Below are 15,019 nucleotides of genomic sequence, written 5' to 3'. Positions count from 1 at the left end.
GGTCTTTCTTCCACTATGTATGTCTGTGTCCTAATCTCCTCTTTGTACACGGATACAAGTCATAGTGGATTAGGGCACATCCTAATGTTTTCATTTTAACTTAATCACCCCTTTAATACTCTATCTCCAAATACACATTTTGAGGTACTGGAGGTTACAATTCCAACATATGAATTTTGAGGGGGCATAATTCAGTCCATAATATTATATAATGCCAGATATAAAGAAGTCTATTGTGAACCACAGACACAGACTTTGACAAGGATGTGTCTATTCAAATCCCCACTATGTGTTTTACTGGCTATGTGTCCTTCAGCAACTCACTTAACTTGTCCACCTTTGATTCTAGTTGAACATGAAATAGTCATTCCTTTCCCAAAGGATGGTTGTGAGAATTATGTCTAATTAATTAATAATTGCCATAACTAAAAAGTATATATACACATCTAGCACAGCATCTGGCTTGTAGTAATTGTTCAACAGAAGGGAGGAAATGACTTCATTACCTTTTCCTTTTGAGTATGGATCCAGACTTGAGTGTATTGGGAATGCAAAGATCAACAAGTCAGTTCATATTACTAAGGGGAAAGAAATAAGCAATATTGGACACCTATGATATATTGAGTACTCTCATGCACATAGTAGACTGAAAACCTGTTTTTTTGCATAAGATCTGTAGATTCATTCATTGTATGTACCAGGTACAGAAAGTAGTCTTCTCACCTACCACATGGCAAGGGACCTTTTTATTGCCAGTACTCACAGTCCTCATATTTCTTGTGATGGATTCTCTGGCATTGGGGAGTTTCGGTAGGAAGCAGAATTTTAAAAAGTGTCTCAAATTGAACTCCTATTGCTGCAGTCAAATTTTTTTTTTTTCCTGCAGTCTTGAGAAACAGCCTTACCTGTGCTCAGGGACTGTCGTGGAGTATCACATTTCTGGTCCACATTACTAATTCACCTATTGCAGCAACTACATGAAGAAATTGCTACTAGTGATAAAAGACATTATGCTATTCCTGAACAGAATGCATTCCACAGCATTTATTAATAATGCTAGCCTGTAGATTCACAACCACCAAGTCATACACCTGAGACTGCATACCAAATGCACTGAAACTCCCTCAAAGCCACGGTGCATTTCTGCTTTGGCTTGTACTCTTGTACTACCTATCCTTTACAACAGCCTTCTCTTGTCCTTCTGATCCTCAAAATTGAAATTAAAAGTCAGGAGAGAGGTTGTACTATGACATGTATAGAAATTAGATAAGATCGAGCCTTCTGGAACCACCTTGGGTCACTCAGCTTCACAGAAGACCCCCACAGAGTGTCTGGACCTGGAGCTATTCACAGATACACTGGAATTAAACATTCTTCACTCTATAGCATAGCCTTCTTTAGAAAAAAAGAAATAGTAATATTAATGAGAGGTGGGGCACTGTGATGTCTTTGATGTCTTTATTCAATGGTATCCTTATCTCTCTCTCTCTCTTTTCTCTTTCTTCCCTTTACCCCATTATTTATTTATTTATTTTTGACATAAGCAGCCAACATCAGATGACCTTGTTTCATCTGCTGAATGTTCAAGTGATGATGAAGACTTCGTTGAATGTGAGCCGAGTACAGGTAGGTCAGGTCAGTCTTGTTTTGCTTGCTTTTTTCTTTTGCAAAAAACAGTACATACATATATGTAATTATACATGTGTTTTATATATATATATTATAGTGTGTTAATGTGTGTATATTTTCTATATCTATATATGTATAAGTATACATATATAAATATTAATATATAAACGAGAGCATCAAATCCCATGGAAGGAGCAATAAGATCCCAGGAAAATTTAAAGTCAGTCTCTTGATACCTAACAAAAAGTAAATGGTATGACCTAACTTTGGGCAGTCAAATTCCTGTATTTACTACTAGAACAGCAAATGTATAGCAGCTGGTGGCAGATATGAAATTGACAGGAGATAGGGTATGAAAAGACCTATTTTGGAATGACATCAAAAAAAGCATGAACCCAAAGCAAAACCATAAGGATTAGTAAATATCACTCAAACCTCATGAGTTGTTTTGAACCTAATGGACCAAAATCAATCAATCAATAAGAATTCCATGGGATTTTAACAGCAGTTAACATGGTATTATATTTATACTAATTTTGTTCATTGTGTGTCTAGAGAACTTGTGCAACAATATAGTATATTGAACACAAAATTAGTACTGTACCATGCCATGCCAACAGCTGTGATGCTTCAAAATGTATCTACCAGCTGGAGTCAAGAGGACTTTGGCAATCAGAAGCTTCAGTGTGATCCCCTTTTGGACTCAGATACATTTTGATGTTTTATAGTCTTTCTTTATAGTGAGTTATATATGAGACAGTGTCCAGCAGGCAACTGCAGTCCCTGATTATTTCCTACCAACTTTCCCAAGTCGTCTGTTTTGAGATTTACAATAAGTTAAACATTTATATGTATATAATAGAGAACAGATATCATCGAATTTCTGTGTATAATAGAATTAAAAGCTGGAGTTGAGTCAGGATCTTATTTCTGCAAAGATTAAAAGAAATAAATAGAATTTTCTAGTTAATGCTTTGGATTGTTTTAATTTTTTTTCCTTTTCTTTAAGAAAAGGCAAATTATTAAACCTTTTTTGCTAATTATAGAGAAATTTAAGCTTCATGAAAAAATAATGTGTCAAAAATTAAAATCTTGCATTTCTTATCCCAAAATGATTGATAAGATTTCAAATGTTGTTGAAACCTGACTGCTTGGTTTCTTGCAAGTGGCTTTGGATACAGGAAGTTCTGTGGGTTCCTGTCCTTAGTATTAAGTGGATAAACCAATAATATGACAGGCCTTTCCATTCTGAGTGTAATCTGTTCCATTAGAAGCTCAGTTGTGTGGAAGGAAAGTAAATGTGATCTGGTCAGAGAGAGGTTTTTCAGGTTATTGGGCAGTAATCTCTATATGCTAAGTGAGCTTTTCACTCTAAAGGATAGATGCATCCAATCTATATCAGAACTTGGACATCAAGTTTGACTCCTATAATTGATTCATCCATTCATTATTCATTCAATAAATATTTCTGAGCACTCAGGCAGTATATATGTCTAGATTTAAATCCTTTCTACTCTAATAATTTTCATAAATAAATGGTCAGAATAATAAAGAGCTTTGCTATCTAATTTGCCTCTTCACCATAGTTCAGTTCAACAAATTCTTTTTTGAGGGCCTACTGTGTATGTTAGGTCCCTTCTAGATATAACGGATTCAGATACGGATATGACATGTCTCCAAAGACATATGTTAAATTAACTGATTTTGTGGCCATTACTTTAAGATACTTTAAAATTCTCTGTTTATATTTGTATACCTAGCCCTGAATTCTACCCCACATCTTTAAAATTAAAAATTAAAAAAAAAATCCTGTTCATCCTTTTTTCTGTTTTTTTTTCCTTTTTAACAATGTTATCTATATATGCATTCATCAAATCTTTTTTATTTTATTATTATTCTAATTTAATTTCCTTTAAATAAAAATGAATTTCTAAACTTCTGTTTTTGAGTCACATGTAAACAATTGCCTTTCACACTCAGAAAACACCTTTGTACTTTGAGGTCACCAAGATTTGTTGTGGCTAAATTTTAATATATTTAGGAACAAGTATTTTTGGAGTTTGCATGATAGTGATTTAGAAATCTTACAAATCCAATGGAGGCCAAATTTTCACGGTATATTTTTGCTGGGTTATATGTAAATAAGTTTTAAAATGCTAAACCATGAGAGCAAAGTGCAGAGTAAAAAGCTTAATTAGGATTTGTTGACTAAACTAATTTGATTTATAGTACATTCTTTAAATATCGAACTTCATTTCCCCCTTGGGCAGCTAAAATAAAACTTGTTGAATTATTTAAGATCTATGATTTCATACAATGACCAATGCCCTAACAAAACCTGCATTTCTTTAACAAAAAATAATTATCTGTTTTTTCCTATTCCTATCTTTTCCTAAGAACTAGATCCTTTAATGGGTCACAGATATGATTGCATTTTCTGAATATTTGTTTTAAGAACACAGATTTGAACCTTTAAACATAAAATTATAATAAAATCATCTGCATCAACTTAAAACATTCCAAAGAATATTTGAGCAAATATTTACCTAAAGGTTGAAGGTGGAGATCTTACCCACTAATTTATAAAGTTGATTGTCTTCTCCATAAAAGAAGTCAATAGTATCTATGTAGCCGGGCTTGGTGGCTCAGCCTGTAATCCCACGCCTTGGGAGGCTGAGGTGAGTGGATTGCCTGAGCCCGCGGGTTTGAGACCCGCCTGGGCAGCGAGACCTCATCTCTACAATAAATCAAAAAATCAGCCGGGCGTGGTAGTGCATGCCTGTCATTCTGGCTTCTTGGAAGGCTGAGGCGGAAGGATCACCGGAGCCCAGCAGGTCGAGGCTGCGGTCGCCGGGCGCGGCCACTGCACTCCGGTCTGGGCGACAGAGTGAGACTCCAACTCAAAAAAAAAAAATAGTATTTATGTAATATTTTGGATTTGCTCTTTGCATACAAATGCTTTCCTTCCCAACTACACTTCTGTTGATCTTAAATTGTTCAGCAAACTCATATTTCATTGTCCTTCTTACCTCTTTGGATCCAACCAGAAAAATAGATGACCTGGCAAAGTGTTCAAATAACCACTAGGAAATGGGATTCCCTCATGAGAATATGGAAGCCAAATAGCAATTATGATCTTTAGTAAGTTCACATTTGTGATCTAAAATGTGGGAATGAATTCTGAAATACAGAGAAAAATAATAAAATTTACTTTCCATTTCTTCTCTCTCCCTCACCCCTGCTGTTACTTCTAGTATTTCCATATTTGGAAATAGAAATAACATCAAAGCAAATGTACTCCTAAATTTGCTTTAGTATAATTATAAATTATTAACTTCCTGGATTTTACATATTTATAGTCTCAAGATTCTAATAAAAGTCTTGGAGACAGGGGCCACCGAGCAAAGAAAAAGAAAATAAATACTTTTTTTTACACCTGAGAAATGAGCACGACAGTACTTAACAGCCATAGTGATACATGCAGCATTATCCAGGTGTACAGTTTTGTCAGTTAGTCAGCTTTTCTGCCACCACTTTGGTCAAATGTCCTCTGATCAAATCTAAAGGGACAGCACTTCCACCAGAGGGCAGACAGAAAAGGAAGTTACAGTGAAGCACATCCGTCTATCAATAGGAATGTGCTAAACAATTTTCATATTGGTTGGATTGAGAAAGATGTTTCCTAATGGCCATAGTATGAGATCGCAAAATAATTTCAACTCCCAGAGTGATTCTCAGATGAACTTTTCCTCCTCAGAACGACAGTATATACATTTGTATGTGATGTTATTGCTACTTTGTTTCTCTTTGTCACCACAGTGATAATACCCTGCCCAGATTGGATGGAATTTAAATTTAGTATAACACCAAGGGCATGTTTATATTAGTGTTTTCCAGGTACAATTGACTTCTTAACCTTTATCAGTTTGAGATGCCTCCGTAAAGTGTTTTTAATCTGAAAATCTGGCACTGAGTTGTTAAAAACTCACCAAAATATTTGAGTTTTCACTTACTGGAACGTGATAGAAAACGCAGATGGAATGTTAAGAGAATAATAATTTTCTGATGAAGGATAAGGAGAAATAGAGGCTTTTTTACCAGAACCTAGGGATGACAAAAAATTAACATACTGATTATTGGCCTTAAGTATGATGTCTCTGAATCGGATGTGGTGGCTCATACATGTAATCCCAGGACTTTGGGAGGCAGAGACAAGAGAATGGCCTGAGCCCAGGGGTTGAACACTAGCCTGGGCAACTTGGCAAGACCTCGTCTCCACAATAAATAAAAAACTTAGCCAGACATGGTGGCATGTACCTCTAGTTTTTCAGCTATTTGGAAGGCTGAGGCAGAAGGATCACCTGAGCACAGCTGGTTTAGGCTGCAATAGCCTTGGGTGTGCCACTGCACTCCAGCCTGGGTGACAGAGTGAGACTCTGACTCAAAAAAAAAAAAAAAAAGAGTTTCTAATCTCATTTGTTTATAGAAAAAAACATTGTGTCATTAATATCTCTAGCGGATTTGAAGATAGCAGTTTATATGGTTTTATTCCAAACAAGTGAATTTTTATTTCTTCATTTAGTTTTAGAATTTTTTTCTATATGAAAACTCATGTTTGGGATAGAATCATGCTTAAATTTTATTAGTCAAGTGGCTACTCAGATTATAGTAGAATAGTAAATGTCTTAATAAAAATATCTTTGGAATATTTGAGTATCTCAGTGTCCAGAATTTCATCTTGAAAATCTCAGGTCCACTTAAAAACACTTTGAATAAAAATATAATAGAATAATATAGAAATTTAGTTTTGGAAAGGGGACTGTAAATAGATGGAAAATCACTTAATTAAATTAATTATTCTTGGCATTTGTCATTTTTACCCTTGAGTTCTAATACAAGTCTAATGGACACAGAAGCAAACAGTGATTTATATATGTAGGTCTAAGCTAAATCTTGTCAATTTTTAAACTGCCTTCATTGACCTATGAATTAATAGACTATGTTCATGGGAGCATAATGTTCCCAGTTAATGGTGTAGTTTCTCTTTTCATTCATTAACTCACTAAGTTACATCACTTTTTTTATAACCCAACTCTACCGCACTTCAAGTTAATTTTTAAGCCATTGGAGTAACTGTGCCTTTTAAATCTCTAATAGTGAAATGTCTTGAAAATTAGAGAAAGACTAGAAATATATGAATAAGAGAGAGCTACTTACTGGCTATTACAATTTAGGCAACTGATAGCCCAGGGATAATGTGCATTATATGTGTCTCATGGATTGACTCTGATTATAAATTTCATAACAAACTTAATAACAAAAATGGTTAAAACTTTTTAAAATTCATTTAATCCAATTACCCAATTTTTTTGGTAAGTTGAGGAGGGGTCCAATAAGATCAATGTGTAAGTGTATACACTTCCATTTGAAAGTTTAATAAATCATTTATGTAATATTTTGGGGTAACTACTAAGTGTAGGCATTGGAATAGGTGCTGGGAAAGCAAAAATAAGTAACATCAGACTCCTTCTAGAAATTCAGTTTATTAAGAGAGACAGATACCTAGCCAGGTGCCGTGGTGCATGCCTCTAATTCCAGCTGCTTGGAAGGCAGGTCAAGACGGTGAGCCGGGCTCAGTGGCTCAACCTGTAATCCCGCCCCTTTGGGAGGTTGAGGTGAGTGGATTGCTTGAGCCCGCGGGTTCGAGACCCACCTGGGCAACTTGGCAAGACCTCGTCTCTACAATAAAACAAAATGAGCCGGATGTGGTAGCGCATGCCTGTAGTTCCAGCTACTTGAAAGGCTGAGGTGGGAGGATCGCCAGAGCCCAGCAGGTCGATGCTGCAGTGGCCGGGAGGGGCCACTGCACTCCAGTCTGGGCGACTGAGTGAGACTCCAACTCAAAAAAATTAATTAATTAATTTAAAAAAAAAGACTGTGGTGGCCGTGAGCATGCCACTGCACTCCAGTGTGACTCCAACTCAAAAAAAAAAAAAAAAAAAAAAAAAGAGAGACAGATACAAAAGTAAGAGGGATAAAAGGAAAGACGGAAAAGGCAGAGAAAAACAATGTGGACAATGAATGGAAATGCCTAGGATATTATCAGCACTTGAAGGAGAGTTCTCCAACTCAGTGATAGCATACCCTTTCCAAAGACAGGCCAAAAAGAATTAGACAAAATGTTGCCAACCAGTGACAGAGTCAATTAACCACAAAGAGCATTATTTTGTATTTTAGCTGGGGACACTGAATTCTAATTGAAAAATGAGTGCAGTTCAGTAATAAACTTTTCTTTAAATTTTACTTATACAGTATGGCTTAGGGCTAGGCATTTTTAGGTAATGGGGTAAGGATAAACATTTTGAAAGGAGAACTTCAAGCCAAACGTGTAAGAACTTCCTGATTCCAAATTCCATTGCAAGCAGTAGGTAAGAAGTGAGCTTAATGAAATCATTAAGCAAGTCTCCCCCAAAATAAAGAGGGATTGGGTTTTAAGAGAGAAGTTTTTATGGGTTTTCTTTTATTCTTTTTATTTTGTATTTTTTCTCCCATAAGCCCCAAGTATATGTACTGTGTATATGTATATATATTGTGTGTGTATACAAGTACATCATGACTCAATATATACATAGACACAGTATAAGTGATATTAGAGTAATGTAAGCAGAGATTAACAACAGTCCCTACCATCAGTCATGTGTTTACACAGAAATTCACACCATCATCCTTAAACAGCATCAGCCAACATAGACATGCATGATACTGTTTTAACTTGGCAAACAAAGCATGTTAATTTTTCTTCAGGATTTGTTTTCTTCTTTATCATAATTATAATGGTTATTCCATGATTCAGTTGTCCTTGGGAGGGGTGGAAAGAAACAATTATACAGATATATCTATCCGTATATGCACATTCCTGTGTATATATATAAATAGATATATACCTTGTATATATTTGAAGAACATTTTCTGTCGTTTCACCTCATCTTGTGCCGCATGAATTTTTGGTGGTTCAATTTACTTTATTTTGTTTTGATTCACATTTAGTATTTTGGTCATTATGGCTATTTTTAACTCATTGCTATACTTTTATGAGTAATTATAATCATTATTTTTAAATACTGAGAGATATATAGATATACAAATCAAACAAGGCAAAAAAATCTTTTCTTGCCATCCTAATCTTGAATTCCTCCCCTTTCAGCATATCCCTTCAATATTTATCTTAAAAAAAAAAAACCCCAACAAAATCCAAGAAAGTTGTGTACAAAAGAATGAAATACTGTGTTTTCCTTTTCCTCCTCCTATGCATACTTTTGCCTTTTAATTTCCTTTAATTTCCTTTTTATTTCCCCATATCTGCACAGACCTCTTGCTTTTCCTTTCCCCTTTATTACAACGTAATTAATGGAAAAGATGACAAATGAGACAGAAAATAATAATAATAAAAGAAAGAAAAGCACACAGAAACAACAAGCAGAAAAACACATCCCTCTCCACAAATTTCAGATGGCATAAAAAGAATTTTATTGCAGATATAGAATATTTGTTGTATCTTTTATTTCTGTCTGGACAAGCCCAGGACCATTGTGGCATGCCGTGACAGTTCTGTAGCTAATCAACTAACCATGGCCCCCATCTCCAGTGCATGACACCATCTTGTGTTTCATCCAAGTGACACATCCAGGCTAACCCAGCAAGTCCAGTGTATGAGTTGTGGGGATAACATTCTTTTGTAGTTATAATTTCATGAATTCTCGTTTTAATTATTATTTCCATTGAGTCATGGCAGCCCCAAAGGCTGCTCTTGCAGCATCTCTGTATGGTTTTGTTCTTGTGTTTTTTGTTTTTGTTTTTTTCCTCCCTTGGCACAGCAGTCAAGCATGTGTCTGTAGTTTGGCACATCTGTCTTGCCATCTTGTCTTGGAGTCCACTGTTGTGGTCGTTTGTGATTCTGTTCTCTGTAATATGTGGTTCAAAATCCTCTGCCTTTATTTCTCACTCTCCTATTGTCTCTACTTTTAACCTTACCCCTAGGGAACTTCACAAAGAAGCAAAACAAATTTTTAGTCGAGTTGTAAGACTGATAACTGTGGTTTGCATCTGGAAGTCATAAGTTGCACTTTTTACCTAAGGAAGAAAAGTAACAGTGGGGAACAACTAATAATTATACCCAAACCACAATCTGATCAACAATGAGAAACCCTTGTTGATTTTTTGGTATGATTAAGTGGGCTTACTGTTAAAGGGACTTCATATAAGAGCTAATTTCCAAAGAGTTTTTTTTTTTTTTTTAAATAAATTGTCAGTTTTGTAGTCAGAAATTTTTTCTTCAGGTGCAGATTGACAGAAGACTTTTTTTCAGGAAATGCTAGTCAGAAATGTTATCATTTCTTCTGTCTAGTGCAGTGCCTGTTTCTGGATTGGTGAGAAATTTGTGGTTGTCTGAATGTGCTTAAATATAATATTCATTTATGTTTATATATCTTAGCATAAAATATAAATGTGTTCAGCAAGACATCTGAGAAGGGAAAAAAAAACAATTTAATTCACCTGCATATTTCGAGGTAAGATTATCATTTGATCTTTCTGAGTCAAATGATATATATTTTATTTTATTTTTTAATCCATGGAAGCATTAGAGAGCCAACACTTCAACTTGGACCTAAATTCTTTCTTTTTCCATTCCAAAGGACATGCCGTTCACAATAGTTATGATTCTGAGAATTTCTCAAGACAGCAGTAGAAGAAAGTATAATCCAGATGCTGAATAATACCTGTGATTATCCAGGCAATTTGATGCATTACTTGGAAGACTTTGGTTAGTTTGATACCAATAGTATGAAAATGACACTTTATAATAGCTTTACCTCCTGACTCATAAGAGTTGAGCAGGGGAGTATCAGATAGGTATAAATGGGTAATAGATTAATAGGTATATTAAAAATTGCTTAAGCTTAAAAGTATATATATTTAATCTGAAGAAGAGAAAGCATATCAAGGCATGTGATTTTCTAACGAGATGTTTCAGTCATGCCAGGGTAGCTGTTTGGCTTTTTTTTTTTTTGGCTTTTTTTTTTAAGGGCAAGGGAGGAAAAGCAAGGGATGAGGATTTGAATGAACTATGTGGACTAAGAAGAACATTCAGAGGGAAGAGGGAAGGGAGACAAAGAAAGGTGAAGAGAAGTAAGGAGAGGAAGGTGAAAGGAAAGAAGGAAGGGAGGGCGGGAGGAATGCAAGAAAGAGGTATTGATTATGAGACAGGTAATACAGCTTGCTGATAAATGTTTAAATGGCAGCACACACACACAGCCCTAATTTGTAGAATTTGCCAATTTCTATAATGTAAAATATTCCCACCATAGCTGAGTTCAAGCTACCAATATAACAACCCTAAACTCTGAATTGAAAATGATGATTGCTAGCACACATTCATATAGTTTTCTCATCATACAGACACTGTAGACATCAATAATCTCAAAATCATAGATACTAGTATAAAATAGTAAGATATTTAGGAAGTGATGAATTTTAAGTTTGTTTTGAGTCAGAGTCTCACTCTGTTGCCCAGGTGGGAGTGCAGTTGCATGTTCATGGCTACTGCAGCCTTGATCGGCTGGGCTCATGTTATCCTTCCACTTCAACCTTCCAAGCAGCTAGAACTATAGGCACGTGCTACAATGCCCAGCTAATTTTTTTCCAGCTTATTGTAAAGACAAGGTCTCGCCCAGTTGCCTAGGCTGGTCTTGAACCCCTGAGTTCAGGCAATCCTCTCACCTTGGCCTCCCAAAGTGAGTTTTACGTTTTTATTATTTATTTTTTGTGTACTGTACTTGTAATTTTACATGATTTACTTTTTGGAAATGAGGTGTTTTAACAACCACCTTTCAAATTTCCTGTAAATGTAGCAGTCAGCTGTCATGAACCGGCTCTAGCACACCATTGGCCCCGGTACCAATTTGCTGGGTGCGTGCAAACATGGTATTTTATTTTATCTCATTTTAAGTTATTGTGAGGTAAGAACTACTGTGCCATCTTATAATTGAGGAAACTGAGATTTAGGAAAGCTTGCTTTTCTAAGGTCTCATACTTGCATGTAAATGGCAGAGGTAAGATTTAAGTGGAAATCTGTTTGAAAATAGACACATTTTCTTTCTGTTGCTGTGTGTAGAGTCATTCTTAAACACTTTTATTCAGCACCAAGTATGGAATTTTCACATGCTCATTTGCACAGCTTACTATGACTAGAGTTTCCTTGATATCCCAAGGAGGCCTTTGCTTTAGTGGCACAGATAAAATGATAAAGTGGAGCCTAAATATATTATGGTTATGTCTGTGGCAAGATGCAGACTGTAAAACAAAACTAGGACTCCTGATTTCTGTTTGCATATGCCACAAAAGTTATGCCTATGACTTCATGAGGACGTCTGCTTTGATTCATTTTGCTTCCTCAAAATTGAGTTACCAAATACTTGTCCCGTGTTAACAATGAAGATTAACAGGAAATTTCTTAGGTTTTCAAATTCTATCTCTTGAGCTTTGGAAAGACTATCATAGATGTATTTTTGAGCATATAATTAGAACCTACAGAGCATGATTTCATTTCTCAGTTGTTATGTTTTTGCACTTATTTTTTATTTTAATTTTTTATTTTTTTGAGTCAGAGTTTCACTCTGTCACCCAAGCTGGAGTGTAGTGGCAGCATCATGGCTCACCAAAGCCTTGACTTCCTGAGCTTAGGCGATCCTTTCACCTCAGCCTCCTGAGTAGCTAGAACTACAGGCATGTGCCCCTATGCCTAGCTAATTTTATTTTTTGTAAAGACAAGGTCTTGCTATGTTACCCAGGCTGTTCTCAAACTCCTGGGCTCAAGCAATCCTCCTGCCTTGGCCTCCAAAGTGCTGAGATTACTGGTGTGAGCCATCATGCTCCGCTGTTTTTGTCACTTTTAAACTATAATGTACTTTATTTAGAGTATTGAATGTATGTTAATTAACCAACTGCACAGTGAAATATGTCAATGCCCTTTGTTTCTGTATTTTCTCATAGAGTAAACTAGTATATTAACCTTTACAACAGCATGAGAACCATGATATTACAGAAAATGACTGCAGCTTTTAAAAATATCACCTTACTCTTAGGTACTTAATCATTGCTTTGTGAAAGAGTTTGAGAGATCTGGGAATTGGAAAGGAAAGTGTTGGTGCTTATTAGTTCTTCTAATTTGACAAGATAGATTCTCTGATTGGGTTTCTAATAGTGCAATATTTTACTTTAATTTGGTGTGAAGTTTAGTTGCCCCTGTGGTAAACTTCTAATGGCAGCATATGCAACAGTGAATAAAATCCCTTGAAGGGATTTTTAGCAGGTTTGCCACTGCTGCTATTTTGTTTCTTCATTTAGTGACTACTCATTGAGCACTTATTTAGTTAGATGTAGTCCTAAATCCTTTAAGTTTTTAACTACTTTAATCCTTACAGCAATCTGACAAGGGTCTGTTAGTATTATTTAGTATTAGATGACTAAACTGGAGCATAAAGGAGCTAAACAAATTGTCAAGTCACACAGCAAGGAAGTAGAAGAAACAGAATTTGAACCCAAGCCATCTGCCCCAGAGTCTACATGCTGGTCACCATGCTGTCCTGTTTCTCCCACAGTGCTTACTTTTTGTTAGCCTATCTATATGAAATAGCTGCCTGCTTCCTTGATAACAATGATAGTAAGTTTGTGTGTTGAATGGTTGGGAAATACTTGTTAAATGGGCTCATTGTTATATATAACAAAGGCAACCTTGATTAATAGTAGTTATGAAATTTTTCAGTTAAAATATATCGAAAAGACTATGGCTAAAATGAGTTACTCTGGTTTCCTGCTGAGGAATAATGGTTCTAATACTGCAGAGAAATTCCAATGTTTATGTGAGATCAGCCTCCCTTGATATCACCTATGTAGTAACTTGTGGGGGTTTCTAGCTCATTCCTCATTATATCAGTCCTGTTCAAACCATATAAGCAGGCAGCAGTCACCCTTAATTGATGTTGGGATTGTAAGAACAGAGGCTCTGAGTGACAGCTTGAATTAAGATGCTGTATTTTCTTTATTTCAGATATAATTATGTTCTTTAGAACACAGTGTTTTAGATGTACAGCTAACAAAAAGCAAAAATAAAACCAGAGAGAATGTATTTCTTACCTTAGGCCTTCTCTGACATGTGTGTACTCTTGACATCCTTAAAATCATACCCATTTTTTAAATCCTCTTTCTTTTTTCTTCTTTGCATTACGCAGCTAAAACTAAAAAAAAAATAAAAACAAACAAATCTTCTTTGGGCCTTTGAATTTTCTATTCAAGAAAAGAATCTTAAAAGGAGTTATAAAATCACAATTAAAGAGAAAACATTGTTGTAAAACAGTGTTTGCTTTTATTAGAATCCTTCTTCCAAAGACAGTACATCTGATTTGTAGTGAGGCCCTCAGATGTGTGGGCCCACACATCTGAGGGCCTCACTACAAATCACCTCAGTCCTGACTCATCCAGAGGCAAGACCCTAACCCAGAAAGTGTGCTCAGGTGAACATGTTTGACTCCCCTCTGTCCTAGAAGTGTGCATTTACCTTAGCTTTGAAGCACAGGGACATGTTTTTACTAAAAGATCATAAGAGCAGGCAGTATTGTATTGCCAAGTGTTCAAATTTGGCATATCAATTACCCAGAGCAAAAGTTCACAAACTTGTTTCTGTAAGGGCCAGAAAAATCATTATTTTAGAGAGTCTTACACCTCTTGCCATAACTATTCAATTCTGTTGTTGTAGTAATGCCAAAGCAGCCTCAGACTATTTACAAATAAATGAGTATGGCTGGGTTCTCTCTCTGTCTTTCTCTCTCTCTCTCTCTTTTAAGAGTTGAGGTCTCACCTTGTCACTCAGGCTGTCATGCAATGGTGTCATCATAGCTCACTGTAACCTTGACCTCTTGGGCTCAGATGACCCTCCCACCTCTCAGCCTCCCGAGTAGCTGAAACTACAGGCATGTACCACCATGCCCAGCTAATTATTATTATTATTATTATTAGAAAGAAGGGGTCTCACTGTGTTGCCCAGGCTGGTCTCAAATTCTTGAGTTCAGGTAATCCTCCACTTCAGGCTCCCAAAGTGCTAGGAGTACAAATGTGTGCCACCACTCCTGGCTTGTGTTTCAATAAAACTTTACTAGGCTGGATTTGGCCTACAAGCTGTGGTTTATTTACCCCAATTAGAGGTGACTGATTGTTTAGGCATGTGTAGATGTATATATTTTTTTAAAATAGATGAGACCTTTTTGCCCATTTTTAGTAAATTCTAACAAACATTTGTTGAGTTCTTCACTAAGCACAACAGACTGCATAGGATATG

The 15,019-nt window shown here is 35.9% G+C and overlaps 1 protein-coding gene across 7 annotated transcripts in view; it reads left to right on the top strand.

Annotated features, from left to right (window-relative positions):
• The window catches only part of NRXN3 (neurexin 3), a 569,907-nt gene that overhangs the window by 506,475 nt on the left and 48,413 nt on the right, over nucleotides 1–15,019 (top strand). For 4 of the 7 annotated variants that reach the window (XM_021712922.1, XM_021712916.1, XM_021712919.1 and 1 more), the window contains one exon: nucleotides 1,548–1,635. In XM_021712922.1, the coding sequence (XP_021568597.1) occupies nucleotides 1,548–1,635 (88 nt within the window). The remainder of the gene's footprint in view (nucleotides 1–1,547; nucleotides 1,636–15,019) is intronic. The other 3 variants (XM_021712918.1, XM_021712921.1, XM_021712917.1) reach the window with 1 other exon arrangement.

Source organism: Carlito syrichta, unplaced genomic scaffold, assembly GCF_000164805.1.
Source record: "Carlito syrichta isolate Samal-C Ts95f unplaced genomic scaffold, Tarsius_syrichta-2.0.1 Scaffold303723, whole genome shotgun sequence".
NCBI lineage: Eukaryota > Metazoa > Chordata > Mammalia > Primates > Tarsiidae > Carlito > Carlito syrichta.
This window is presented reverse-complemented; position numbering and strand designations above follow the sequence as displayed.